Source organism: Mus musculus, chromosome X (genome assembly GCF_000001635.26).
Source record: "Mus musculus strain C57BL/6J chromosome X, GRCm38.p6 C57BL/6J".
Lineage (NCBI taxonomy): Eukaryota > Metazoa > Chordata > Mammalia > Rodentia > Muridae > Mus > Mus musculus.
The window spans coordinates 164,137,988-164,165,078 of NC_000086.7; the positions used below are offsets into that span (position 1 = coordinate 164,137,988).

The 27,091-nt window shown below is 39.9% G+C and overlaps 1 protein-coding gene across 2 annotated transcripts in view; it reads left to right on the plus strand.

The window, feature by feature from the left end:
* Positions 1 to 1,354: 1,354 nt before the first annotated feature.
* The window catches only part of Ace2 (angiotensin I converting enzyme (peptidyl-dipeptidase A) 2), a 49,077-nt gene continuing 23,340 nt past the window's right edge, over positions 1,355 to 27,091 (plus strand). The window contains exons 1-8 of one of the 2 annotated variants that reach the window (NM_001130513.1): positions 1,355 to 1,581; positions 2,572 to 2,860; positions 15,064 to 15,222; positions 18,520 to 18,613; positions 19,871 to 20,014; positions 22,777 to 22,889; positions 24,294 to 24,399; positions 25,938 to 26,035. In NM_001130513.1, the coding sequence (NP_001123985.1) occupies positions 2,675 to 2,860; positions 15,064 to 15,222; positions 18,520 to 18,613; positions 19,871 to 20,014; positions 22,777 to 22,889; positions 24,294 to 24,399; positions 25,938 to 26,035 (900 nt within the window). In that variant the 5' untranslated portion in view covers positions 1,355 to 1,581; positions 2,572 to 2,674. Of the gene's footprint in view, positions 1,582 to 2,492; positions 2,861 to 15,063; positions 15,223 to 18,519; positions 18,614 to 19,870; positions 20,015 to 22,776; positions 22,890 to 24,293; positions 24,400 to 25,937; positions 26,036 to 27,091 lie in introns of those variants that run through there. The other variant, NM_027286.4, reaches the window with a different exon arrangement.

Consider the following 27,091-nt stretch of genomic DNA (forward strand, 5'->3'; position numbering starts at 1 on the left):
GGCTAGTATCGTAGTAGCTCACCATTTCCCTTGCTGCTCCAAGTTTTTTGGTTTCCGCCATTTTCCTGCCTCATCTCTATTTCAGTCTTCTGGTCCTTCTACTTTTAGCTTGGATTCTGTATCTTGCTTCTACGTTTTCTCTCTCAGTAAACTGAGTTTGAACTGCTCTGTTCTCAGTCCTAACCCCAAGCAGTTCACTCAGGAAGTGTTCTGAGCTACTAGAGGTTTCTTTCAGCTTTTTCTCACACATTGTTCATGTTCGGGGACTTACATGCTGTGCCCCATTGTGTTGGCCGTTTCCTCCCGCGCCCCCCACCCCCACCCCTTTAAGCTCGCGAGAAGCAAGGAGATCACAGATTTCTGTGCTTGGAAAAGCATCATTGCCACATCTACACCAGCTCTTCTCTCCTGCCATTTAATTAATTTATTTATTTATTGAAAATTTCCTCCCTGCTTTATCTTGATTCTCATTTGATGTTGTAGAACCAAATCCATCATCTTCATTAGGGAAGTAAGTCTTTCTCCTTTAGCTATGTATGGCTCCAGTCCTGCTCTTCTACACTGTAACATACAACGTAGCTAGGAGCCTGTACTCTAGAGCCAGACAGCCTGGATCCAGGGCCTGCTTCCACTCCTTATTAGCCTAGTGAGGTTTAGCTACTTTTTCCCCCATTTTTTATTAGGTATTTAGCTCATTTACATTTCCAATGCTATACCAAAAGTCCCCCATACCCACCCACCCCCACTCCCCTACCCACCCACTCCCCCTTTTTGGCCCTGGCTTTCCCCTGTACTGGGGCATATAAAGTTTGCAAGTCCAATGGGTCTCTCTTTGCAGTGATGGCCGACTAGGCCATCTTTTGATACATATGCAGCTAGAGACAAGAGCTCCGGGGTACTGCTTAGTTCATATTGTTGTTCCACCTATAGGGTTGCAGTTCCCTTTAGTTCCTTGGGTGCTTTCTCTAGTTCCTCCATTGGGGGCCCTGTGGTTCATTCAATAGCTGACTGTGAGCATCCACTTCTGTGTTTACTAGGCCCTGGCATGGTCTCACAAGAGACAGCTATAGAGGTTTAGCTACTTAAGCTCAGTTTCACACTCTGTAAAATGGTGATGTAAATATTTGCCCACAGGTATATTGTGATGCTTAAATAAAATGTTACAACACAAAGCACTTTGAGCAATTACTGCTTTTTCTTATTCTACAATTGTCTGCCCAGGTTTAGAATAAAGCGAAGTAGTGGAATTATTTTTCAGGCTTGGTTATTAGCATTTCTTCTGAACCTGGAAGACTTGTTTTTCTGGATGGAGAAAGGTTTGCTCTGTGTGAAGGTTTCATAATCATAATCAAGCAGGCCCATGAGCCCTGCCATTTAAAGTGGCTCCTCTCTTACACTCTGGGAATGAGGACACGGAGCCAGCTGCTGAACTTCACCAGGATAACCATTAAAATTGCTTTGGAGTTCATATTTCCACGATCCCATGCCTATGGATGCCAAGGACTTGTCATGGATGCGCTTTGGATTTCATAATGCAGAGTCATTATTACTTCCTTGAGTTCTCAGCTGAGTTGTAAGCAGGTAAGTGAAAGGGAAAGAGGCACCTGATAAAGTCAGCTGTAGGACTAGAGTTTAGCATGTCTCCTGAGAAATAGAAAATGACTGCTTGAAACTTTACCAAAGCCACACAGGAAGCATCAAACTCCCTATGGAGTGGAGAAGAGTCTTATAATTTTTTAAATGGGCAGAGAAATGAATTTATTTTTAATTTTTAGAGACAGGGTTTCTTTGTATAGCTCTAGCTGTCTTTGATTGGTAGACAAAGCTGTCCTCAAACTCAGAGATCTTCCTTCCTTTGTCTCCTGAGTGCTGGGATTAAAGGCATGGACCACCACTGCCCTGCCCCATTCTCTCCATTAATTTTAAGTGAATGCTTGCAAAAGCTCACTTCTTTGGTGAACAGCTTCCTTTACAAATAAGTACCTTTGCCTTCGTTTTTATAGGATTCTTAAAAAGAAAAAAAAGATTCAGCCAGGTGGTTGTGGTGCACACCTTTAATCCCAGCAGTCAGGAGGCAGAGGAAAGCAGATCTCTTGAGTTTGAGGCTAGCCTAGTCTACAGAGGGAGTTCCAGGACAGCCAAGGCTACAGAGAGGAACTGTCTAAAAACACCAAGAAAGAGAGAAAGGAGAGAGGGAGAGGATGGATAGCTTATTGATAGAATTGTCAGAAAAGGCTATAAGTTCCAATATGTGTCCCATGATTTCTAAGTCTAGCCCTTTCTGTTATAGTAAAATCATAGTACACCCTCCTCCTCCAGTGTATCTTTAACAGCTTTTAAGGAACATATTAACTAAATGTCCAGGTTTTGATTTGGCCATAAAATGTTAGCAAAGCTAAGGTTTTCTAGGATTAATGAATAACATGTCTTTATTTAGTTTACTTAAAAAAATCATTCTAAAATATCTGTTTACATATCTGTCCTCTCCAGGATTAACTTCATATTGGTCCAGCAGCTTGTTTACTGTTCTCTTCTGTTTCTTCTTCTGCTTTTTTTTTCTTCTCTTCTCAGTGCCCAACCCAAGTTCAAAGGCTGATGAGAGAGAAAAACTCATGAAGAGATTTTACTCTAGGGAAAGTTGCTCAGTGGATGGGATCTTGGCGCACGGGGAAAGATGTCCAGCTCCTCCTGGCTCCTTCTCAGCCTTGTTGCTGTTACTACTGCTCAGTCCCTCACCGAGGAAAATGCCAAGACATTTTTAAACAACTTTAATCAGGAAGCTGAAGACCTGTCTTATCAAAGTTCACTTGCTTCTTGGAATTATAATACTAACATTACTGAAGAAAATGCCCAAAAGATGGTAAGTTCTTGAGGCTACCCAGGGGGTTATTGATTGCTTCTTAAAGATCAGAATTACTGCCTATAAAACTGGATAAGGAAATCATAGAGATCTCTCAAGTGTGAGGATGAGTGACTGCCTCTGTAGCTCTGATCCTAGTCTCCCAGATGGCTAAATTCAATTGACCTTAGAGTTCATCTGGAAAATTGTTATGAATGAATTATTTGCCCAGATTCCAAAGATGAGTGAAAATGTTTAATAAAGTTGCCATCACTATTCTCATTATATTTGGTATGTAAAGCATTCATGGAAATGTTCTAAGTCGTTATTGAGCCAATAATTTTCTTTAGCTTATAATGCCAACAGGTCTATCCGAGAACTACAAATGACATATTAACTGAAAAATGCAACTGGGGTTTACTGAAGGCAGCAGCTTAGTAATTAAGGTAACCATGGCTTAGGTGAAACTGGACCTGGGAATTCCTTCTTTCATTGACACAGAGCTCTGAGGAATTTCCAAAGGTCACAGAAGAAAAGCTATAATTAAACTAGTCCCAAAAAATCTCAGCCTACTCTGGGAAAGCAGCATATTTTGTTTGACAAGTGCAAGGACTTAGAACTTTTTTTTTTCTCACTGATCCTGAAGTGCCTTTTAAGTATAGTTAAGTGGTGGAAAATTGAGCAACTATTTAAGAAAAGACTCTTTTTTTTCTTCTTCCAGCAATGCTTTCCTTCAAAACGGTAGCTTCAAAACTTCCTGTCTTTTAAATGATCAGGGGGCTGTGTGTTTAAATTATTGCCATTCATAGAACAGAGTGGGTCTGAGGATGCCTGTTTCCTTTGAAATTCTATGCCCCCTCCCAGTTTTCTAAAATTTAAGAAACCACAGAGACTTTGACAATGTAGTTGCCAAATGAGTTGCTTTTAACTGCTCTAATAGTTTGGTCTTACCGGTGTTGTTTTTAGTGTAACTTTTTTTCCCCTCAGTTTTTATTTTATTTCTGTTGGAGATCACCAACGTGTACTGTAGATTTTCTGAGCTGAATGGTTCAAGGTGAGACTAATATTATACTTGAAAGCCTAGCCTGGAGCTGACATCCAGATCCTGGCTGTACCACTTTTTAGCTGGGTAAACTTGAATTCATTAAATGGACAGTCTGGGTCTTAGTTACTTTTTGTTTTAAGATGTATTTTAATTTTAAAACTATGTGTATGTGTGTGTGCTCCCGAATATAAGTATAGATGCCCATGAAGGTCAGAGATATTGGAACCCCCAGGAGTGGTGCAGCAGGCTATTGTGTGCCACCAGACCTAGATGCTGGCAACTTGCAACCTCTGCAAGGGAAGTACATATCCTTAACCATCGAGCCACCTTTCTACCCCAGTCTTAGTTGAAAAATAACACTCACATATACTTCATCGAGTATACAAAGATACCAGAAGAATGTGTGATGCTTGTAGGGTTAGGAGAAAATGAAGATATCATCTTTATTAGTGTTGAAAGGAGTTAGGGTTTTTGAAAAGGTACATAATAGCTCTTTAAAGGACCTACATATACAGAAGTCCTATTATAGAGTGAGATGTAATGCTGTTTGCTGAAACCATCTCTGAGATTATTATGATGTTGGGGTTTGGCTTAGTGCAAAAAAAAAGAGAGAGAGAGAGAGAATGTTACCATTTTTTTAAACAGATTTATTTATTTATTTATTTATTTATTTATTATATGTAAGTACATTGTAGCTGTCTTCAGACACTCCAGAAGAGAGCATCAGATTTCGTTACGGATGGTTGTGAGCCACCATGTGGTTGCTGGGATTTGAACTCAGGACCTTTGGAAGAGCAGTCGGTGCTCTTAACCGCTGAGCCATCTCACCAGTCCGAATGTTATCATTTTTAATTATACAGGTTGATTAGAGCAAAACTAGAAATGGGAGAGTATGAATGATCAGCTGTTTTAAACCGGAAAAAAGTGTGCAGCCTTTAAAGTGAAAAAAAAAAAAAAGAACATTTAAGTGAAAGAAAAATGACAAGGGCCTCCATAGCCCCCTTCACCAGAGTGGTCAATGGTGCACTAAAGCGCTTAGGTGAACTGGTGTGAGCGTGCCTAAAGAGGGAGGCACTTGTGGGGGAGGAAGATGGTCCCTCTTCCCATTCTCTCCTAGTTTTATGTGTTGCAATTCTCTTATATGCTAGGCAGTGGCCAGGCATTAGAGGAGGTTACTGAAATATGCTGTGCTATAAGGGCAACGAATTGACACGGAATGTGACCATCACATAGTGAGTACAAAGTTGGGACAAACAACCTGGGTTCAGACCCTCCTTTGAATGTTAGAAGCTGAAGGTCTTGATTAAGTGCCTTATTGACATCGATTTTTTTATTGTCTCACATACTATATCCTGATTGCAGTTTGCCCTCCACTTCTCCCAGTTCCTCTCCATTCCTCCTCTCATCCGGATCCACCCCCTTTCTGTCTCTCGTTAGAAAACAAACAGACTTCTGAAAGATAATAATAAAATGAAATGTAATAAGATAGAACAAAAACTAACGTATCAGATTAGGACAAAACAAACAAAAGAAAGAGCCCAAGAAAAAGGACAAAACCCCAGATACAGCCGCAGAGACAGTCATTCATACACTCAGCAATCTCATAAAAACACTAACCTGGAAGCTGTAATATATACGCAAAGGACCTTTAGGAGGGAGGAGGATGTATATAAAATAAAAAAGAAGATGAAATTAAAATGCAAACAAACAAGCAAAACAAAACACAAAAGTTATCCCTGCAAAGATGCTATAGAGGTTTTTGTTTTTGTTTTTGTTTTTTTCCTTCTTGGTCATCTACTGCTGAATGTGCCGCCTACCCTTAAGAGTAGTTTATTTCCCCAGTGTGTCTCCTTTGGAGGAAAGTAAATTTTCATCTGCAAGTGGTTATCAATTGGAGATGGATGGTTAGGGATGGGGGCATGCGTCCACTTCTTTCATCTCTAGGACCCCGTCTGGTGCAGACCTGTGCAGGCCCTGTGCTTGCTGCCTCAGTCTCTGTGAGTTCGTGTGAGCTTTGCTTGTGTTCATTCATTGGGCCTTGTTTCCTAGGTGTCCTCCACCCTCTCTGGCTCTTACTCTTTCTGCATCCTCTCCCACAGGGTTCCCTGGGCCCTGGTGGGGAGGGGTTTGATGGAGACAGCTCAACTAGGGCTGAGTGTTCCAAGGTCTCTCATTCTGCACACTGTCTGGCTGTGGGTCTCTGTATTTGTTCCCATCCTTCAGACCCATTTAACTCAGATGTAAACTGAATAAAATTATGATCACGGTATTAATAGTAGAGTATGTACTATATGGAAATGCTGGATTTAGAAAATATACTCTGTGTGTGTGTGTAATTGGATACTGTACCTGGCATTAGTTTGACCTTCATCAAGATTATTATTCAGTGGGTTTACATTTTGAAAATCCAACTGTCTCACTGGTGTCTCCAGTATGGGGTTTTTGTTTTTAGACTTTTTGGTGTGTGGTACAGGGATGTAGCCCAGAACCTTGAGAGTGCCAGCTAAGTGCTCAGCATTGAGCTCCCTGCTGAGCCCAGGTGCTTTTGAATACAGATTTCCCCTGTAAAGGTCAGGTTTGAAGGAAGCTCTCAGGCTCTTCTGATATTCACAGAACAGCTGCTGGGAAGTAAGTTTCTGGGAAAAAGCCATCGTGTTCCTTCCTTTGCCTGCCTCTTGGCCTTGTCAGTGGAGAATTCAGGGTCAAGAATTAAGAAATATCAACCTTTGTCTGTATATTTTCACAGTAAGCCTTTACTGGGCAAAGGGGAGAATGTGTCCCCATAAATTTGCATTATAGTGACCTTACTCAGTTTTATTGTGGATCAACACTTGTTCTTAGATATGCACTGAGTTGCAGAATTAGACTGTGAGTTTGCTTGAATAAGATTATCTGAGGATCCAGTTTATCTTTTCGGGAGTTAATGGAAAATGAACTTCTTGAATAGATAAAAGAAATAGTTCTGGAATTCCCAGAGTTTAATATGTGCTCAGCAGTAACTGGCCCGTAACTGAAAACAAGTGAAAGACTTGCAATTACCACTGATGCATTTGAGGTCGTTAGGTTTTTCTGATCTTAGTTTCATGATGCATTTATTGCTTTAGGGAGAGTATACAAGTTTTGAAAAAAGTTCTCCCATGAAATAAATATTTACAAGATGCCCAAAGAAAGTTTATAGATCACTAGCACATTGGCAAGTATTTGATAAGACTAATCCTAACTGTAACAAAAACATTTACCACCAAAAGTTGTCATATATTATGGAAAGACATAAATTGAAATTAGGCTGGAAAATACAAATTGTGTATAAGTTAGTTCTTCTAGGGAGCAACTGAGGCATAAGAAATAGTTTCTGATCAGAAGAGAGCCTAGACGTCAGTTTGGATTGTCTCCTGAAGAGATTAACTAAATACATTTTTCTGATGACAGTGATTGCCGTTGTTCAGAGACAGTTCTGGGCGATAAAATGAGAACATTATTCTAAGCCTTAAAAAACATAATGCCGGAGTAAAGATGTAAAGAAGAAAAGAAGAGAAAATAACAAGAAATGGATTCTTGCTCCCCACCCCCACCCCCCAACGAATAATCAGAATGAGTTAAGGGGGTCAGAGAGGGCTGGGAAAAGTGTGACCTGGAACAAGAAAGGAGAGGATGTTGACAGTTGGGTTGGCTCAGTCTTTTTCCACCTGAAAGGCAATACAGCCAAAAGCACAGCAGAGATAAATTCAGAGTAAATAGAGGGAAGCACTCTTTGCACTGCAGGTGGTGAAGCTGATAAGACCTGTAAAACTTTAATCTAAAAAATGTGAGACATTGACAACTCCAAGTAGGCTTTCAAAGCATTTAAACAAACATGTGGCTTGCCGCTCTACTGTGGGCTAAGGAAGTATGGTCAATTGCATTGATGGACTGTAGACTTCATCCTTTCCTAGGATGATATCTAAGGTCATGTCACCGTGCAGTGCCATCCCAGTGCAGGTTCTGGGAGTGTGTCCTTGATCATTTGTCCTGATTTCTGTGAAGCAAGGCTGCTGACAACTGACTTAGTGGGCTTGAACAATGAGGTTCATCCTTCCCACTTAGGGATTTGCCAAGACAACCTGCTCAGGTTAGCCAATTGTAAGCGAGTGAGTGCGAGAGAGACTTGGAGTAGTTGCCCAAGCAGAAGCCAACTTTCAGAGTTGCATGCAAATGCAGCCAAGATCAACAGAGGTGTCTGCCAACTCCAAGCTATTTTAGGCACATAAACAATAAACACTCATGCTATTGACGCTTTTCGTTGTTTCTTAGATAGTATTATTATTGTAATAGATAATTGATACAGGACAGGAAATTAGACTGTATGACATTTCTGTGTTCATGTCCTATCATGGTGACATTTCTGAGGTAACATTCAGGAGTCAGGATGTTGGGGTTACCAGCCTACAGATCTAGCATAGTATGGTGTTACTTAAAGTTGTGAGAACATGCCTGAAAATAAAAGAAAGCCACAACCCTTTTCCATATGATGTCCTAAAAGGTGCTTACCCAAAGGGAGGCAGAAACCAGGAAACAGGGATAAGAAAAAAAAAAAACTTGGCTCAAAACAGCTTTTTAAAGCTCTCTACTTTTCTCTGCTATGGTGGTGTTTGTGGCTAACTCCAGCTAAACTCTTGTCTTCTTATGAGACTTTTGAGATTATATTATTTCTGGCCAAGAAATAAAATCTAGAATCACTTTATTCCCTAGTGGATTTGGATGAAAACTGGTAAAAAAAAAAAAAAAGTTCAGCTATAATTCCAATGGGAGGCATTGGAGAATAACCAAGCTGGGATGCTGGGTCTCTGAGTATCTTGATTCTCTGGCTATGATAAAAACTGACCAAAATCAACATGGGGAGGAAAGGGTTTATTTCATCTGACTTGTTTGGGTAACAGTCCATCACTGAGGGGAAGTCAGGGCAGAGGAAACTCAAGGGAGGAAGCTGGAAGCAGGAACTGAAGCAGAAGTCACAAGGTATGTTGTTTACTGGCTTGCTCCCGGTGACTTGCTAAGGTTGCTTTCTTAGACACCTCAAGACCACCTACCCCGAGACAGGACAACAGCACCCACGGACTTGACTATAGGCCAGTCTGATGGAGGCATTTACTCAGTTGATCTTCCTTCATCCTAGATGGCCCTAGCTTCTATCAAGTTGACAAAAGTCTAACCAGGACAATAATTGATGACACACACGTGTTAGCTATATTCAGCTCACTATCACTTAACTTCTCTAGCTGAAAAGGTGATCACTATCTGTACAATTGGAAATGCTTCCCAGAAAAGGCAATTTTTCTATTTCCATTTATGCCTCTATACTGATAGGTTAGTTCAACAGTTGATATGTAAAAGCTTTGGTTAAAAAAAAAAAAGCCGGGCGTGGTGGCGTACGCCTTTAATCCCAGCACTTGGGAGGCAGAGGCAGGTGGATTTCTGAGTTCTAGGCCAGCCTGGTCTACAGAGTTCCAGGACAGCCGGAGGTACACAGAGAAACCCTGTCTCGGTGTCTGGGGGGGGGGGGGGGAGGTTTGCAAGTAGCTCAGAAATTCAGTGAAAATTCCTTACAAACTCATGTAATAGACTGCACAACAAATCTTCACAAGAAATGTAGACTGAGTTTCCAGCAGCTCAAGTGTAAGAAACTTCTCAGGAAAATGGCCCTACTTCTTTTTTAAGGCATTACCCATTCTTCGTAGTTTATGGTGGTTTTTGATTTTTGAAATAAGATTCTTTGTAAATCTTCCTCAAGGGCACAAGTATAGTTATGAGTGTGCATATGCTTGTGTGAGTGTGTGTGTTTGTGTGCCGAGAGGTTAACCCTGGGTACCATTGCCCAGGGTCTAGCCACGTTATTTTTGAGACAGGATCTTCTTCTGAACCTAGAGCTCACTATTTGATTAGACTACTTGACTAAAAAGCCCAAGGAGCTTCCTGGCTTCATCTCCCCTCTTCTGAAATTACAGATGAGTCTCACTATACCTGACTCCCCCCACCACCACCTTTTATTGGATATTTTCTTTATTTACATTTCAAATGTTATCCTCTTTGCAGGGCTCCCCTTCGGAGCCCTCCTATCCCATTCCCCCTACTCCTGCTTCTAAGAGGGTACTCCCCCACCCATCCATCCACTCCTGTCTTCCTGCCCTGGCATTCCCCTACTCTGGAGCATCGAACACCCTCAGGCCCAAGGGCCTCTCCTCCCATTGATGTCAACAAGGCCATTCTCTGCCACATATGTGGCCGGAGCCATTGGTCTCTCCATATGTACTCTTTGGTTGGTGGTCCAGTCCCCAGGAGCTCTGGGGGGGGGGTGTCTAGCCTGTTGACACTGTTGCTCCCACTATGGGGCTGCAAACCACCTCAGCTCCTTCAGTCCTCTCTCCAACTCCCCCATCTGGGACCCTGTGCTCAGTCCAATGGTTGGCTGCAAGCATCTGCCTCTGTATGCCTGACTTTTTAATGTGGTTTCTGGGGATTACAGCCAGGTCCTGATGCTTGCATGGCAAGCACGTTGCTTTCTAAGTCATATCCTGGGCCCTTAAAAATCCTTTTTATTTTTATTTCCCACACACAAAGATGTTTTAGGGAAAAATTGGGGCCCTCCTAACAACAATTTCAAAACAGTCAATGGTTGGTTTTTAAATAAAAAGGTTGGTAGCTCTCCAGCAGTATAGAATGTCTCTGGATCATTTGAATCCTAGAGAGAGCAAGAGGACCCCAGTATTTAGCAATAACTATGGCAACCACTCCTCACTCCGGTCCATGTCCCTGAAAAGCACTTTGAAGATTGTCTTGCAACTATTTTATTTAAATCAGAAGTTGTTTGGAGAGAGTAGGAAGCTGGTGTGTATTCTCTTGGTGATCTCTGGGGCCCTTCAGCGTTTCTGCTGGGTCCTTTAGAGGATCTAGGCATACCCATTACCCTTTCCTATTTCTGCCCCAGGGGAACTCAGGACCTGATAATGCTAAATAAGCTGCGATCCTCCATCCAAGAAAAGAATGTTGACCCCTGCCTCTAATGGTTCCACACCAGGCTTCACGACATGTGTAATAAATACCCTTATCTGAGAGCATGAGTAGGGGAGCATCAGCATGGTACAAGGATACCAGAATTCAGGGCTGAGTATTTTTTCCCAAAAGATAAGAGACAGGAAAATAAAAATGTTTTCAGGAGTCGAAAAGCTTAAAATGTCAACAATCTCATGCAAAATATAGAAAGGTTTTGGAGTTCTAGGATGGAGTGACAGGATTCATATAACTTGTGTTACGTACTTCGTTGAATAGAATAAATTTCTTTTTCATTTAAAAATCTCTGGATGTGTTGAAAAAGTGATCAAGGCAGCTTTGTCCTCTGAGCATCATGCAGCCTTGAGGGTCGCATCTGGAAACCAGAGCAGCCTATGGGGCTTGAGGGTAGAGCTTTGCCGAGGAGGTGGTACAAGTGTCACGTCCCAGATGGATGCTCAGGTTCTTGCAGTTTTATTTTTCAGAAAATTGCCACAGGCTTAGGGCTAGGAGGTTGCAGATGGTTTAGCTTCATTCAGGGGATGATGATCTCTAGAAAAAGAGAAAATAAAGTGCCAGCACTTTATATCTCAAGCAAATTATCAGAAGGAGAACTGGCACTCCTTTGTTGGCCAATGTGTTTTCAATAGAATAGTTGCATATTTTAGCATATAAATACTTCACAGGCATTAAAAAGTATGATAGTTATCTATCAAAAGCAGGGATCAACAACCTTTCTAGTTAAGTGTTGAGCTGTGGGCCTTCTTGGCTTCGAAGGTTTTATGGTTTCTTCAGAACTACCGAGCCCTGCAGTTGTGTGGCAGAAGCAGCCATAATCAGTGTGGTATAAATGGATGTGTGGCTGACCAATAAAACTGAATTTAAGAAAGAGCAGGTGATATCTAAGCTTGGCCCAAGGGCTATAATTTATCAGCCCTGATTAAAGGAAGAAGCCCTGATTTATAATTTTGAAAAGAAATAAATATAGGTCATAAAGAGTTGCCTAGGAAATAAGAAGTTTATATAGCACTAATTCTATATAATTATGTTAATGACATGGATAGCTAGATTTGTTTTTCATCACTACAGAATATAGTGGGTTTTTTTTCTTCACTATCTTTTAAATTGTTAAATGATAACATGCAAAGCAAGGAGATTCATTGTAGTGTTTTCATGTACACTTTGCTTATAATCAGTGCCCACTTTCTTACCTGTTCTCCTGCTCCTTCTTGCTAGTGTCTGTCTTACCCCCCTCCCCCCATGGCAGCTTTCTGCCTTTGTGTCATACCCTTTCTCTTTTTCACTTTCCTCTTTTGCCCTCTTTTAAAATGGTTTTTCCTTTGTCATGATCCCCTTTTTAGTTTTCACAAACACAGAGAGAGAGACAGAGAGACAGAGACCGAGACAGAAAGACAGATAGAGAGAGAAATAGACAGAGACAGAGATAGAGAAACACACACACAGATCGAAAGATCTAGGTCTACACAAAAGAAAATATGTGTATTTATCAATATTATTGTTTAAATAAAATAACCACAATTTGGGTAGGGCCGCTAGACCTAAGGTCTAAGACAAAGCTCTCATGAAGACGTTTAAGACGATAAGACATACTACACACATAGTTAGAATTTTGTTTTTGAACATTTAAAAGTAGAATTTACTAGTTTATACTTGTAGTACTTGGATTTGCCAGGAAGTCTCATGGGGTGGACAATACAGTATTCTCTGCAGTTATAGATGGAAGTCAGAGAGTGAATGTCTTCCTGGTTGTTTTAAAAAATATGTGTCTTGTCCCCAAACCTCTACGGATGGCTGTAAAAAAATTGGCTGTTTTAGTTGCTACTTGTCTGCCTTTGCACAAAGGGAGTGTGGAAAGCTACTTACTTCATCTGAGCTTGCTCCTTTAAGATGAGGAGCTATCTAAGCTTCTGTCTAAGCTTTACTTCATACATTAGCCAAGTCCGTAATTCACATGGAGCCATCAGCCACGGTCTAGGCATATATGAACTGGATGTATATGAACTAGTTTTGCATCTCTGTGTAACAGCTAAGCTATTTCATTTAGGCGTGGGAGCCTTGAAGATATGGAATACACTGTAAAATAAATGCAAAAGAATAGCTTGCTAGTCAAGGTAATTTTAAATCTCATAATGTATAACACACTCACCACAACACACACACACACACACACACACACACACACACAGAGCCTATAAACATTTGTTCCACAGTTTCTGTGGGCCAGGGGTCCAGGCATGCTTCTTCTGTTTCTAGGTCTCATCAGGATGCGTTATCTAGAGCTGTGTTTTCATCTGAGGCTTGGATTGGGTCCAATCTCACTGCTAAGTCAGGTGTGGCCAGGGTTAACATTGAGATCTTTGCATACTGCCAAATTGAGGTTCTTGGTTTATTGCAGCATATTAGTCAGTGGCTAGTATCAGTTTCTTGCCATGTAGCCCTATCCATGGGGTAATTAGTGAAGCCAAATAAAATAACCAGTCTGAGTCTCATTTATTTGTAAGCAAGTCAGGGATAAGCTTAAATTGCTTGTACTACAATTAAAGGCGATTATTAGAACCATGAAGTATGTAGTTTCTAACTTGGTATCTTGCTGCATTATAGTCCACAAAAGAGAGGGTCTGCTAACAAGATAAAAATGAGTCTTACATAATGTAAATCTACACATCTTGCTACTTTTGTTCCATGTGATTGGTTAGAAGCACGTCACAAGTCTAGTCTCACTGAAGAAGATATCACACAGGGGTTTGACTATTAGCAGGTAGGCATCCTGTAAGCCATCACAGCATCTATCTACCATAGGTTCTAGAATAGAGTGCTGGGTTGACTATCAGGTTCATTACCTTGCTAAGCCTCTTGGTTAATACATAAAAATGGTGACACGGTGATTTTCCACCACATGGGGTTGTTTAAAGCTCAAAAGAGGCAAATTGTTTTTCAAAGCATTCTACAGTCACCCCAACTCCTATCTACTTCAAGATTACTTTAGTCTTATCTCCTCTATGAACATTTGAACACATTTGGACCCCTATTGGATTTTTTACTTTCTTAGTATGGAAACGTATTGACTCATTTGTGGTACCTATGTTATTATATATTTGTGTTGCATTGAGAAAGAAGAATTCCAGACATGTATCCTACTCCTTTGATAAAATTCTAAGCAACTTAATAACAAACATTTTTTTCTCTCTAAGCAATAAAATGGCATTTATGGAGTACTTAGGATGTGCCAGGCCTGCTGGTGAGCACTTCACTCTTTGGTACATGTCCTAATCCTTACGACAATTCTATAGTCACAAGTCATGTTGTTAGGATTGTTTAATCTTGTAACAGAACCACAGCTAGGGAAGATTATGTGTCCAAAGTCACACAGCTAGCCAGAACTGTCTGACTCCAGGAGTGGAGCTCACATACCACCTCTGTTGTATGGCCCCCAAACAATATGATGTACAAGGTTCCTTTTACTCTTTGAGACATGGAGGCGACGTTGTGCATTGACTGTTCTAGAAAAGCCAGGAGAAGTCTTTCCTTCTACTTATTATCAAGATGGGGCTGCAGGGAGGCAGGTGTATCTCAGCATCATCACCTGTTTGTAGCATCATCACCTGTTTGTCGACTTCTTTGGCTGTCAGAAAATCATCACTCTACCAAGTGGCCTGGTTCCAGGAAGCCTTCCTTTGAGATCACAATTTACGGCCAAATTTCCTGCCCTAAACCATGGCACCTAGGAGCTTTCTTTGATCTGGTTCTCATTTCTCATGGCTCCAATGGTCACAAGGGACTGTATTCCCATTGTGTCTGTCGACTCTGAGATCTGCAAAGTTCTCCTTTTAGGCCATTCATCCCTGAATCTTTAGCCAACTTACCCACGTCACAGCACTGAGGCCATAAGTTCCAAGGCCTCACAGTGTGAATTATCTGTGAGAATTTACTTCCAGTTCTTGGGACAGGACCCTTGGGAAAACTAGGCACTGGGCCAGAAAGAAAGTGGCCCAAGAGTGGCCTGATTACTTTTAACCTAAACCTTGACCCTCAGCAAAGTAAAGGACTAAGCCATGCAGGAAGTAGTAGATGTTTCACCAGATGTTCTTTGGACTATATCTTCTATCCAACTTCAATTTATTTACTTATTTTTCAGAGTGAGGCTGCAGCCAAATGGTCTGCCTTTTATGAAGAACAGTCTAAGACTGCCCAAAGTTTCTCACTACAAGAAATCCAGACTCCGATCATCAAGCGTCAACTACAGGCCCTTCAGCAAAGTGGGTCTTCAGCACTCTCAGCAGACAAGAACAAACAGGTGTGTTTGTAAACACTCTGGGCCTGATCTCAAGAGTTGAAAGGTTTGAGAAGTAATACACATTCATATCCCATGTGAATGACTCCTTTCTTTGCAAAGTTAGTAATGCCAGTTCTGGGCCTAAGTAGGGTGACTAAAAAATCTATAATTCAAGTTGGAGTCTTTTTGAGGTTGAAAGAAGACACTTGGGTTCTGATCTGCACAGAACTGAATAGTATATGTCTGCTACACCATGGTCAGCACTGACTAGAGCAACTTTCTTTTTTGTTTGTTCTTATTGCTAAGTGCCATGGTTAGTTCATATTAACCTCACTGTTAATGAAGTTCCCGAGGTTATTGTACCAACACAGCAGCAAAATGGCACTTAAAAAAACTTCCTGTGATGAGGTGATTTCAAGAATTCTTATATTTACCCTGTTAAAATACCATCTCTCATCCCATGCCCCCACTCCAGGGGCCAGGAAACTTGAAAGAAAGCTGTAAAGAGACATAAAATAAATATCTTAAGGTTTTCAGGCCATATTGTCTATGTCACAAAAAGGCAGCTCTGCCATCAGAGCAGGAAGTCAGCCATAGATAATACATAGATGAAGGGATGTGGCTGTCTTCCAACAAGGCTTTATAAAAAACACACAGCACATCCCTGATATAGCCTATTGAAATATTTTTATCTAAAACACTCAGCTCTTTCACATCAAAGTTTTCTTTCTCAGTTGCTTGGCCTCTGGAACTCTGTATGTCTCAATCTGCATTTATAAAAATAAGAGCCCATGATAAGATCAGAGATAAAGCCATATGGTATTTGTTTTACAAGTTGATATTTTATTATTGTACATTCCTTGGATTTAATTATTGCACTAAGTTATTAATCTACCTTATCTTGCCTTGTCCATGCTTCTTCATCTATTTTTTTTAAAGGATTCCATGAGAAATCCTGGACGTGCTACTTTTAAAATAGCCCCCAATTAATTCTAATGGGTAGCTGCAATTGAAAAACACTTAAGCGCAGGTGAAAACTTGAATTGATTGAGAACAGAATGGTGTTCGGGATGCATGGAGAGGAAGGAGGGGGGATTGAAATAGGTAGATAAAGAGACCGTGAAGAATTCTGTGCCAAGGTAGATGTATTGGATTAGCCTATGGGATCTTGGGGAAGTTGTATGCATGGAGTTTATCTTATGTTTTCTAAACAATATGTGTGCAACAGGGTGAAATAATAAATAATAATAGTAATAATAATAATAATACATGCGGGTGTTAGTAGAAATCTAGCATTGAAATGATTTGTATGAAAGAATCAGCCTTTTTTCTTCCTTTCTCTCTTTGTGCCTCCCTCCTTTTCTCTCCTTTCTTCCTCTTTTCTTCTTATGTTTCCAAACTATAACTCTCACAGATCAACACGTGGGTAAGTTCATTGGTTTCATGCTTAAATATCATGGATCTATTGAATTTTCCAAAAAAAAAAAAAAAAAAAAAAAAAAAGGTTTCCCAACATTTCCCCTTTCCACCCCTGTATTTTATCTCGGAGTGGAAATGAACCTTTTGCTGAGCTGCACCTATTGACGCCCTTGAATAGCTTGGCTGTACCAGGTTATCTTCACTCCCCTGGACCCACAGGGTAAAGTTTAAATTCTTTATGGTGGCATAGATTGCCACTTGTGATCTGGATCTCACTTATCTCTTCGTTCTCATGGACTCCATTCCTTCAGTCGCTGGAGATGTAGTCATTTCACATCTTGTTAAAAATGGCTTCCCTTCCTCACAGAAGCAGGGTAAGGGGGGATGGGATGGGGGTTTGCAGATGGGAAATCAGGAAAGGGGATAACATTTGAAATGTAACAAATAAAATATCCAATTAAAAAAAACATTTAAAAAATGGCTTCCCTTTCACACCTTTGTCCATTCTTGGGGTCCACCTTCTCCTTCCCTTTATGTGACCAGCTCTTAAGAGTCCTTTCTCTCTGAAGCCATTTCTAAATCTCCAGGTTATGAGTACCCCTTCTTCCACCCTCCCACACTCCTTAGGCAGTACTGCTACATCACTCATTGGTGACATTTAACAGTACCCATCACTCCTTTATGTTGAGATCCATTTTGTGGCTGCCTTATTAGTCCATGACTTTGGGGTCTTTGAAGGTTAGAGGTTTGTTTGTTTCGAGGTTATCAGGATGTAGAACATAGTGGAGGCTTAGTGAATTCTAGATGAAACCAAAGTGCAATCTCTGTGCCTATATGAGACATGATCCTGGGAGTTTGGGCAGACATGTTTATTTTCATTAATCTCTGTGTTTATCACACACTCTCAAGATTCTGTGATAGTTGACAGCAGAGACGATTACACATAGGAACATGCTTGGCAAAGAAGATATGGATTGTATATTTTGAGGCATTTAAAAATCCCATGACCATATGAGCTCATAGAGAAAGAGGGAGCACGCAGAAGGCCTACATGGCTCTATACCAAGGCCTCTTTGTATATACAACAACTTTTAGCTTACAGTTTTAATGGGCATCCTGACTATGAGAATGAGTGGGTCTCTGACTCTTGTGCCTGGTCCTGGGACTCTTTCCCTCCTGTTGGATTGCCATATCCAACTTCAATGATAGCTTTTGCTTCCTATTAGTATATCTTATTTTGTCTTGCTTGGTTGTTATTTCTAAGAAGCCTGCTTTTTTTTTCTAATGAGAGACACAAAAGGGGATGATTCCAGTGGGAAGGGGAGGTGGGGAGGAACTGGGAAAAGTAGAAGAGGAAACTATAATCAGTATATATTATATGAGAAAATAATTTATTTTAGGTAAAATGAAAATGAGAATAAGAAAAAATCCCATGGGGTTGGAGAGATGGCTCAGTGGTTAAGAGCACTGGCCACTCTTCTGGAGGACCCAGGTTCAATCTCCAGCAGCCACATGGCAGCTCACAACTGTGTGTAACTCCAGTTCCAGAGGATCTGACATACCTACGCCAATACTCATGAAATTAAAACTAAATAAATTATTTTTAAAATCCCATGACAAAAGAATATCTTTATGCCACTACCCATCATAGTACATTTTTCTTTCTTTCTTTCTTTCTTCTTCTTTTTTTTTTTTTTTTTTTTTTTTTGGTTTTTCGAGACAGGGTTTCTCTGTATCACCCTGGCTGTCCTGGAAAACACTTTGTAGACCAGGCTGGCGTCGAACTCAGAAATCCACCTGCCTCTGTCTCCCGAGTGTTGGGATTAAAGGCATGCGCCACCACACCCAGCTATAGTACATTTTTTATGCCTCCGTCTACTTATTATGTTTAATTTGCAGTTGAACACAATTCTGAACACCATGAGCACCATTTACAGTACTGGAAAAGTTTGCAACCCAAAGAACCCACAAGAATGCTTATTACTTGAGCCAGGTAGGTTTTCAGGAGGTATTGTTTTCAGTAGTCGTTACGAAATTTATATTTTCTTCCAAACTGTAAAAATGAGATAGACTTTTAAATGTGTGATATATGTGCATGTTTGTGTGTATCTACATACATGTTCATGTATGGGCAGGTATACATGTTTGTGCAAGTGCACGTGGATATAGAGGTCAGAGGACAACTGCCATTCCTCATGCCTCAGAAACCATTAACAGGTTTTCTTTGAGGCAGTGTCTCTCCCTGGATGGGAACTCACCAAGTAGGTATTATTGTTGGCCAGTAAGCCCAAGGGATTTGCAAGTGTGTGTCCTCTGGGCTGGAATTAGAAGTGCATATATACCACCACATCTGATATTTAGTGTGAGTTCTGAGACCTGAACTCAGGCCCTCGTGCTTGTACAAGCACTTTCTGGACTGAGCCATTTCCCCAGCCTGAGACAGACTTTTGACAACACAATGTTTTGCAGATGGACAACCTTAAAATGCTACTGTTCCAAAGGGTTCCAGCTCACACATTACCCTTTTTAAAGCTCTGTGTTTATTTTTCATTGTATGTGTGTGTGTGTAGGGGAAGAGAGAGAGAGAGAGAGTAAGTAAGTGCATGTGCAGGCACGTATGCCTATGTAGGAGGTCAAAGAAAGGTGCCCTCCTCCATCACTCTCTGCCTTTATTCCCTTGAGGCAAGCCTCTCACTGAACTTGGAGTTAAACTGGCAGCCAACGAGCCCCAACAATCCTAATGTGTATGTCCTCATAGCATGGGGGTTTACAGTTGCATGCATGGTCATGCCCAGACTTGTTTGTTTTTGAGACTATAACTTACATTTCTTCTTTCTCTTTCTTTCCTTTAACCCCTGCCCACTTTCCTCTTTTACATGGCGTGTGGGAATTTAGACTCAGGCCCTTGTGTTTGTGAGCAAGCATTCTTATTCCCTGAGCCATATCTACAGTCTTTCATAGATATCCTTTAACTTAAAAAAAAAAAACAAAACAACACACTGTAAATTTTATTACATTCAAGTAATTTAATTAAGCTAGTAACTAAATAACTTCCGTGCCCTCCTGCCCTTTGCAGACGCATTTGGGTCTAATAATAAGTCCAAGGAGACTGACCATGACATTTTGTTAAATGGCAAGGATGCCTGCCAACCTTTGAATTCTTTAAAGTCTATGTAATTGTAAATGCAAATTATTTGTACGATAAATACAAATGTTTCACCTTTGTGTTTATTTTCCTCTGGAACAACAGGATTGGATGAAATAATGGCGACAAGCACAGACTACAACTCTAGGCTCTGGGCATGGGAGGGCTGGAGGGCTGAGGTTGGCAAGCAGCTGAGGCCGTTGTATGAAGAGTATGTGGTCCTGAAAAACGAGATGGCAAGAGCAAACAGTAAGTCCGCTGCCTTGATGCTCTCCATGGGGGGTGGTTATGGGACTATTTCTCATTCATAATCAAGCTTGTACCTATAATATTTTGATGCCCCTCAATCAACATCATTTGCTTAAAGGTTCAGGTTAACTGTCCCAAAAAGATACTGGGACATTTTAAAAAAATGGTACACTGGAACTCTATTGTTCAAAGAGCTTTATGGATGAGATTCAACTATGGGATGAATTATCTAGGACTTATGAATTACTAATTATTCATGGAAGTCTAAGGCCCCAAAGGGTGCCCATGAGAATGTTGGCACTGAATGGTGATCCTATTTTTCAGATCAGATAAGAGAAAAAGACAATATCCACTTACCAAAACCCTCATTTTGTCACAGTTTATTCTCCAAGTTCATTTGTGTGTCTGCCTCAGGGAGATAGCTCAGAAAGAAGACACTATCAATTAGTTCAGGTGAAAATTATACTTTTTGATATTCTAGGTCATAAGAATGTTAAGATGGGAAGAGACTTTCATGACTTTTAAGTTCTCTTGGAACAATGAGCATTATGAATAACTTCATGCCTTAGTGGTTCACTGTGCCCTGGGAAATAAGGAAAAACGTGGTTTTTTTCATTTGTTATTTCTAATTTCTTGTCATTTAAACTCATATTTCCTCAAGCCTTAAGTAAGTTTTAGACCATAGCTTATCATCCATTTTAATAATATCCATGTATCTTTCCATCCAAATATTTATTTTTCTCATCCCTTTGGTCATATATTAACAACATAGATATAAAAACAAAATTCATTAAAAACATTCACAAATCTTATTAGCTACTGCTTCAACACAAGCTTGTGGTTTTTGATGGTTAGATACTAACCAAAACACAGAGATTGGCTTTGTATAGATAACATTTGCAAACAAACACAGGACCACTGCAATAGTGTTTGAGATGAAGTTGGTGGCATCTGAAATAGGCCCTGAAGAAAAGCAGGATTCAAAACTTAGGGACCAATTGCACCTTTTAAAAATAATAATGCAGAGTATGCTCCAAGGGTTTGGAAATTAGGAGTACATTTCTGCCCCTTGCCAGCTGTGTGACTTTGGACAAGTGATTTTACTGCTCTAAGCATAGGCTGTTGATACAAATGTAGATAGGTGTAGCCATTATGGAAAATGGTCTGGCAGGTTCTACAGACATTTTAGATAGAACTACTATATGATCTGCTAATTCCTCTTCTGGGCATGTACTGAGATATCTGCATTCATCACAGCATTGTAAAAGATAGTCACAACAGGGAAACACATGATGTGTCCATTAACAGACAGATGGATAAAGAAACCACAGAATCTGTATATATATGCATATGATAAATGATATACACTATATAATAGAATATCATTTAGCTTTAAAAAATTGCCATTTGCCATAATGTGGATGAACCTAGATGGTAGTATGCTAAGTGAGATAAATGCAACACAAAGAATAACTACAGCACATGCTCTAACTTAAATAGAGAACCTTTAAGTAAAAGGATCAGCTACCTATACAGAAAAAGAACAAAACTGCCATTACCAGGGGTGATAGGAGGAAACAGGAAAATACAAACCAAAATATTCTAAGTAGCTACCAAACTAAGAAACTACTAAACTAAACCACTCAATGGGTAGAAGGAAAAGTTTATTGGGAATCAAACTGCCAAGGCCATCTCTGGAAGTGGGACCGATAGAAGAGCAAAATGACAGAAATGCAAGCAGACCTTATACACAAGTCAGCAAGGTGAAATCTTGTCAGCAAGGCTGTCCAGATTGGCGGTTAACTAGGTACACTTGTCCAAGGTAGTTGACCTTTGGGGTAAGACTAAGGGGTCAGGGGGGCTCCTGAAGGATTAAAGGTGGTTCCTAGCAAACAGGAAGTCACTTTAGGAAATCTGCTTTTCTGGTGAACAGGAACTGCCTTTAGGCTTGTTTACTCGGTAACAATCCTTCTGTTTACCTGGCTGAATGAAGTCCTTCAGTTTAGGGCAATGTCACCAACACTGCCATTTTGGGAAAAAGGGGAATTTTAGACTTAACTATCACACACTCAATATGAGGACTACAGTGAAAAATAGCCTACTGTACTCAGGATTTCCCCCCAAATGTGTACATTATCATTGCTCTTGTCTTAAGGCAAAAAAAGGGTACCTATGTAAGATGTTCATTTGTTTCCCTGTGATAAGCCTTATGCTGCATAGGTGACGTAACATCATGTTTTATGACCTGAAGAATGTACGGAAATTTTTATTTCTAAAAACAGGCTGTACAGGTCTCATGCAGACAGCTACAGTGTTGTAGGATCATGAGTGTGCAGAATGTTCAGCAATCACGGCCCTCCCTATCTCGGGCTTTTACAATGTATTCCTTCCCAACCTTCTGATCTGGGAGGATCAGGGAAAGGAGGAGGGGTGTGGATATGATAAAATGCATTGTGTGAAAATTTAAAGGAATTAAGAATATATTTAAAAAGCATGGGTTGTCATTTAGTACAATGGGCTTTAAACTGGCTACACTATACCATGGCTTCTGTGCTTATTAAACCAGAAATTTATTTAAACTCCTGATGAAGATGAAGGACAGTTGCTTAACAGAATTAGCAAGTATTGCCTTTCATTTGGGTTCTTTTGAGATGACATGTAGAAGGGCAACAGAAATCCTTAAGATCATTTTTTAAAAATTCTCCCGTCAAGATTAATCTGTGTAAACTATATATTTTCTCTTTTTATCCCTTAAAAAACAGATTATAACGACTATGGGGATTATTGGAGAGGGGACTATGAAGCAGAGGGAGCAGATGGCTACAACTATAACCGTAACCAGTTGATTGAAGATGTAGAACGTACCTTCGCAGAGGTAATAGAGGGACTGCAGGACAATAAACAGGGGCCATAATAGCCAATAGACAAAGACTACATTTTCTTTTCTGTTTTAGTTCTATCATATATTACATCCCACTGCAGTTTCCCCTCCCTCCTCTGTCCCAGTTCCCCCTACATCTTTCTCCCCAAGATCTACCCCCACACACACCTTAGAAAGGAGCAGTATTCCCAGGGACATCAACCAAACACTGTGTAACAAAGTAGCTTTTTTTTAAAGACAGGTTTTCTATACATAACCCTGCTATCCGGGGACTCACTGTGTAGATCAGACTGGCTTCAAACTCAGAGATCTGTCTGCTTCTGCCTCCCAAATGCTGGGATCAAAGCATCACGACCAGTGAAGGCTATTGTTTTAAACATGCAAATTTGCCGTTTCCAGTTCTCACAGAACTATAGTATATTAGTGTTTGTAAAATTTCTTTTTTTGAGGCAGGGTTTTATGTATCCTAGGATGGCCTCTAACTTGCCATGAAACTAGGCATGACCTTAAATTCCTGATCGCTTCTGCTTTCACCTTCTTAGTTGGGATTATAGGTGTGCAACACCGTGCCTGATTTATACAAGGCTGGGGATCAAACTAAGTTTTGGTGCATGCTTGGCAAGTGCTCTACTAACTGAGCTACATCCTCAGCTTTGGAAAAATATTTTTCAGTAAAATCTGTACAGCTCCCTTAGACAATCGGAACAGCACTGTTTCCCTCTCTTTTGCTCAATTAATAGTAATTACCAACAGGAAGACAATAAAAAGGAAAGATTTAGATCGTGAGCAATCAGCCTAGTCTTGCTTTCTTAGCAGAAAGACCATGGCTTTGCTTTCTTCCTCACAACTATTAAGATTATTGTTTCATCAGTCTTTGACAATGGAAGTGTATTTGTTTCTGCCTCTCCCCTTTATTCCTTCCCTCCCTCCTTCCTTCTTTCCCTCCCTGCTTTTCTCCTCCTTCCTACTTCCTTCCTTCCTTGCTTCCTCCCTTGCTTCCTCCCCCTCCCTTCCTTTCTCTTTCTCTCTCTTTCTTTCTTTCTTTCTTTCTTTCTTTCTTTCTTTCTTTCTTTCTTTCTTTCTTTCTTTCTCTCTCTCTCTCTCTCTCTCTCTCTTTCTCTCTTGATTACTAGAAAGAGTCCTCTGACAAAAGAAGTCAGTAACATCTCAGAATGATTTATTTTTTTGGCATCAGCTTTTCTCTGGGGCCTTGCGGTCCTCCAAGCTCTCATACTGATTTATGCAGTGGGGCTAGTCAGAGTCAATATCAGTTAAGAAAGAATGCTCCCAAACTCTTCAGAATGTTTGAGAGGAGAAGAAACTGTCCTGTATGAAGACATTCTTATTTCTAGAGTTGCATATTGGAAGCTGAAGTATTCTTGGTCTAAAACTTTTCAGATCAAGCCATTGTATGAGCATCTTCATGCCTATGTGAGGAGGAAGTTGATGGATACCTACCCTTCCTACATCAGCCCCACTGGATGCCTCCCTGCCCATTTGCTTGGTAAGGAACTGCAGGAGCCCTTTATGCTCTTTGTTGTTATAATTATTTCCATGACTCAAACTGTCTTTTGGAGCGAGGCTCAATCTAAAGCATTTGAGAATGTTTGAAAATAGCATTATTATCATTACAGAAATATTTTTAAAAGCACATTTTCAGCAGAAAAAGTCCATTTAAAATCATTATCTTATCTATGCTATTTAAAATGAATGTAGACTTTAAATCTATCCTCTATTAAGAGGACTAGAGGAAGAATTCTAGCTTAAAATGTATTTATCCAAGTTGGTTGACTAAGCCTGGGATTTTGGTATTATATGGTCAAAGGGAAACAGCTCAGCGGGACACTGAGGAGGACATTGTGTACCGGATGGACTTGACTTTTGTAGTGAATACTTATAAGTGTAACTTTAGGACTTCACATTTATCTCTAGTAAATTGAAATAGCAAAATGGTGTGGTGGGTAAAAGTGCTTATCTGCAGAAACCATGATGGAAAGAGAGAACCATTGCTGAAAATCGTCCTCTGACAATTGCTCACATGCCTCCCCATGTGGACTGTGGTACATGTGCACACATGACACACAAGAATGCATGCACACATGTACACACACAATTATTATTATTGCTTATTAATAATTGGATTCACTGGAGTGCTTTCCATGTAATTGTGTGGTTCCATATTTTCAGTGCCAGGCTTTTGATTCTTTGTTATTATAGTTTGTTTGTTTTTTTTCTGGATCCATCTCCCTTTTTAGGATCTCTGGTCTTGAATTCAACTTCACATTGTTGGATATGCTCAGCTACCTAGTTAACTGTGTTATTAAGGTATTAAAAGTAAAACTTAGCCATCAGTTAATAGAAACTTTTTTTTTTCAAGACAGGGTTTCTCTGTATAGCCCTGGCTGTCCTGGAACTCACTTTGTAGACCAGGCTGACCTCGAACTCAGAAATCCGCCTGCCTCTGCCTCCTGAGTACTGGGATCAAAGGTGTGCATCACCACACCTGGCAAATAGAAACTTTAATGATGAACTTATGTGATCTCTTTTGAATCCACACTAGACCTTACTAATCATTTTCTTTGCATTTGCAACATTTTGTTGTGTGTATGATGGCTTTTTACAAACCTAATGTGTAGTAGCTATGTTGTTCCATATGTTTTATTTTGTTTTGCTTTGTTTGAGACAGGGTCTCATTGTACATCCCATGTCCTGAGCTTACTGGCACGCACTACCATGTCCAGTTTTAATTGTGTCTTAGTAATTCACAATGGGAGAAGCTCTGAAGATTCCCTAGCAAGCTTTGGCTAACCACATAATTTTTTGTACAGTTAGTATTGTGCATGTGATGGAGAGGGAAATGTTGCAAAGTTAACATAAGAGAAGAACTAAAAGGAGAAGCAGGAGTGGTGGAAAGGGAATGCAGAATCCAGACTGTTTACAAATACTGAGGGGCTGCTTTGCCCAGCCAACCTCATCTATGAAAGATTGGATCTGTATTTTGGTTGCTTTACTCAAATATTAATGTATTCTTTTCGTAAACAGGTGATATGTGGGGTAGATTTTGGACAAATCTGTACCCTTTGACTGTTCCCTTTGCACAGAAACCAAACATAGATGTTACTGATGCAATGATGAATCAGGTAGGAAAAAGAAGCCTTAAAACAATGAGATGTTTCAACTGCATTTTTCTTTTCTGCATCTCTCTGTTCTGATCTTGTGTATGAAATCATGCTGATAAAATCCAAGCTAACTTAAACTTATTTCTTATGTATTTTCAATGAAGACGTAGTTTATAATGTCAATGATCTCAAGTAACTTCAATAACAGAAACTCTTGTTTGTTTTGTTGAGAGGCATTCAAAATTGAGATGACCTGGTTTGTTTTTTTTTCCTATAAGCAATAAGATATGGATTTATCAGCTGGCTGGCATCAGGTTTTTCAAAATCAATTTTTACTAAGTAATCAGTCTGTAATCTCTATGGATAGTGATGAACAGAAACATCTTATTTTGGATATTAATTGCCATTGAAATGTTACCAAATATTACTTTAATTTTGTTAATATTACTATTTTATTACTATTTAATATTAAATCCTTTAAATAACACCCTTTTTACCATTTTTATATAATTGTTTAAATTGTGTTTTCCTCCATTAATGAAATTATATTAGAATCTTAGATATTTTTAAATTTTAATTAAGTTCTAGATTTCTGATTATGAGACACTTCCATTTGTCTCTAAAGAATGTCTTCAGATGGCCACACAATAATTGTGCATGCCTGCTGAAGGTATTTTCTCATTAATCCCTTTACATCTGTAAGTTGTAATGCAGCAATGACCTTCACATATGTAACATACTCCTGGGAAATTTTCACAGTCAAATAAAACCCCAAAGCTGCAAAACATCAATTCGTGTAACTCTTCTAGGTCCATTTTGTTATTGCATAGCAGCAGATGGCCATCATGATGCTACAAACCTTTATCAGTGGCTTCATGTATGTTGTATAGTGATAAGCATAGCAGCCTTCCAAACTGACTATGTAGTTGCTGTTTTCCTTAATATTAATTCTGAAAGTGTCAGGCTTGGTATCATGATAGTTCCATGCTATAAGACACAAAACAGGCTTAGATGGATGATGCACCTGAAGTCACAAAGATAGTCAGTCAGAGGTAACTAACTCCTCTAATGTTTCTC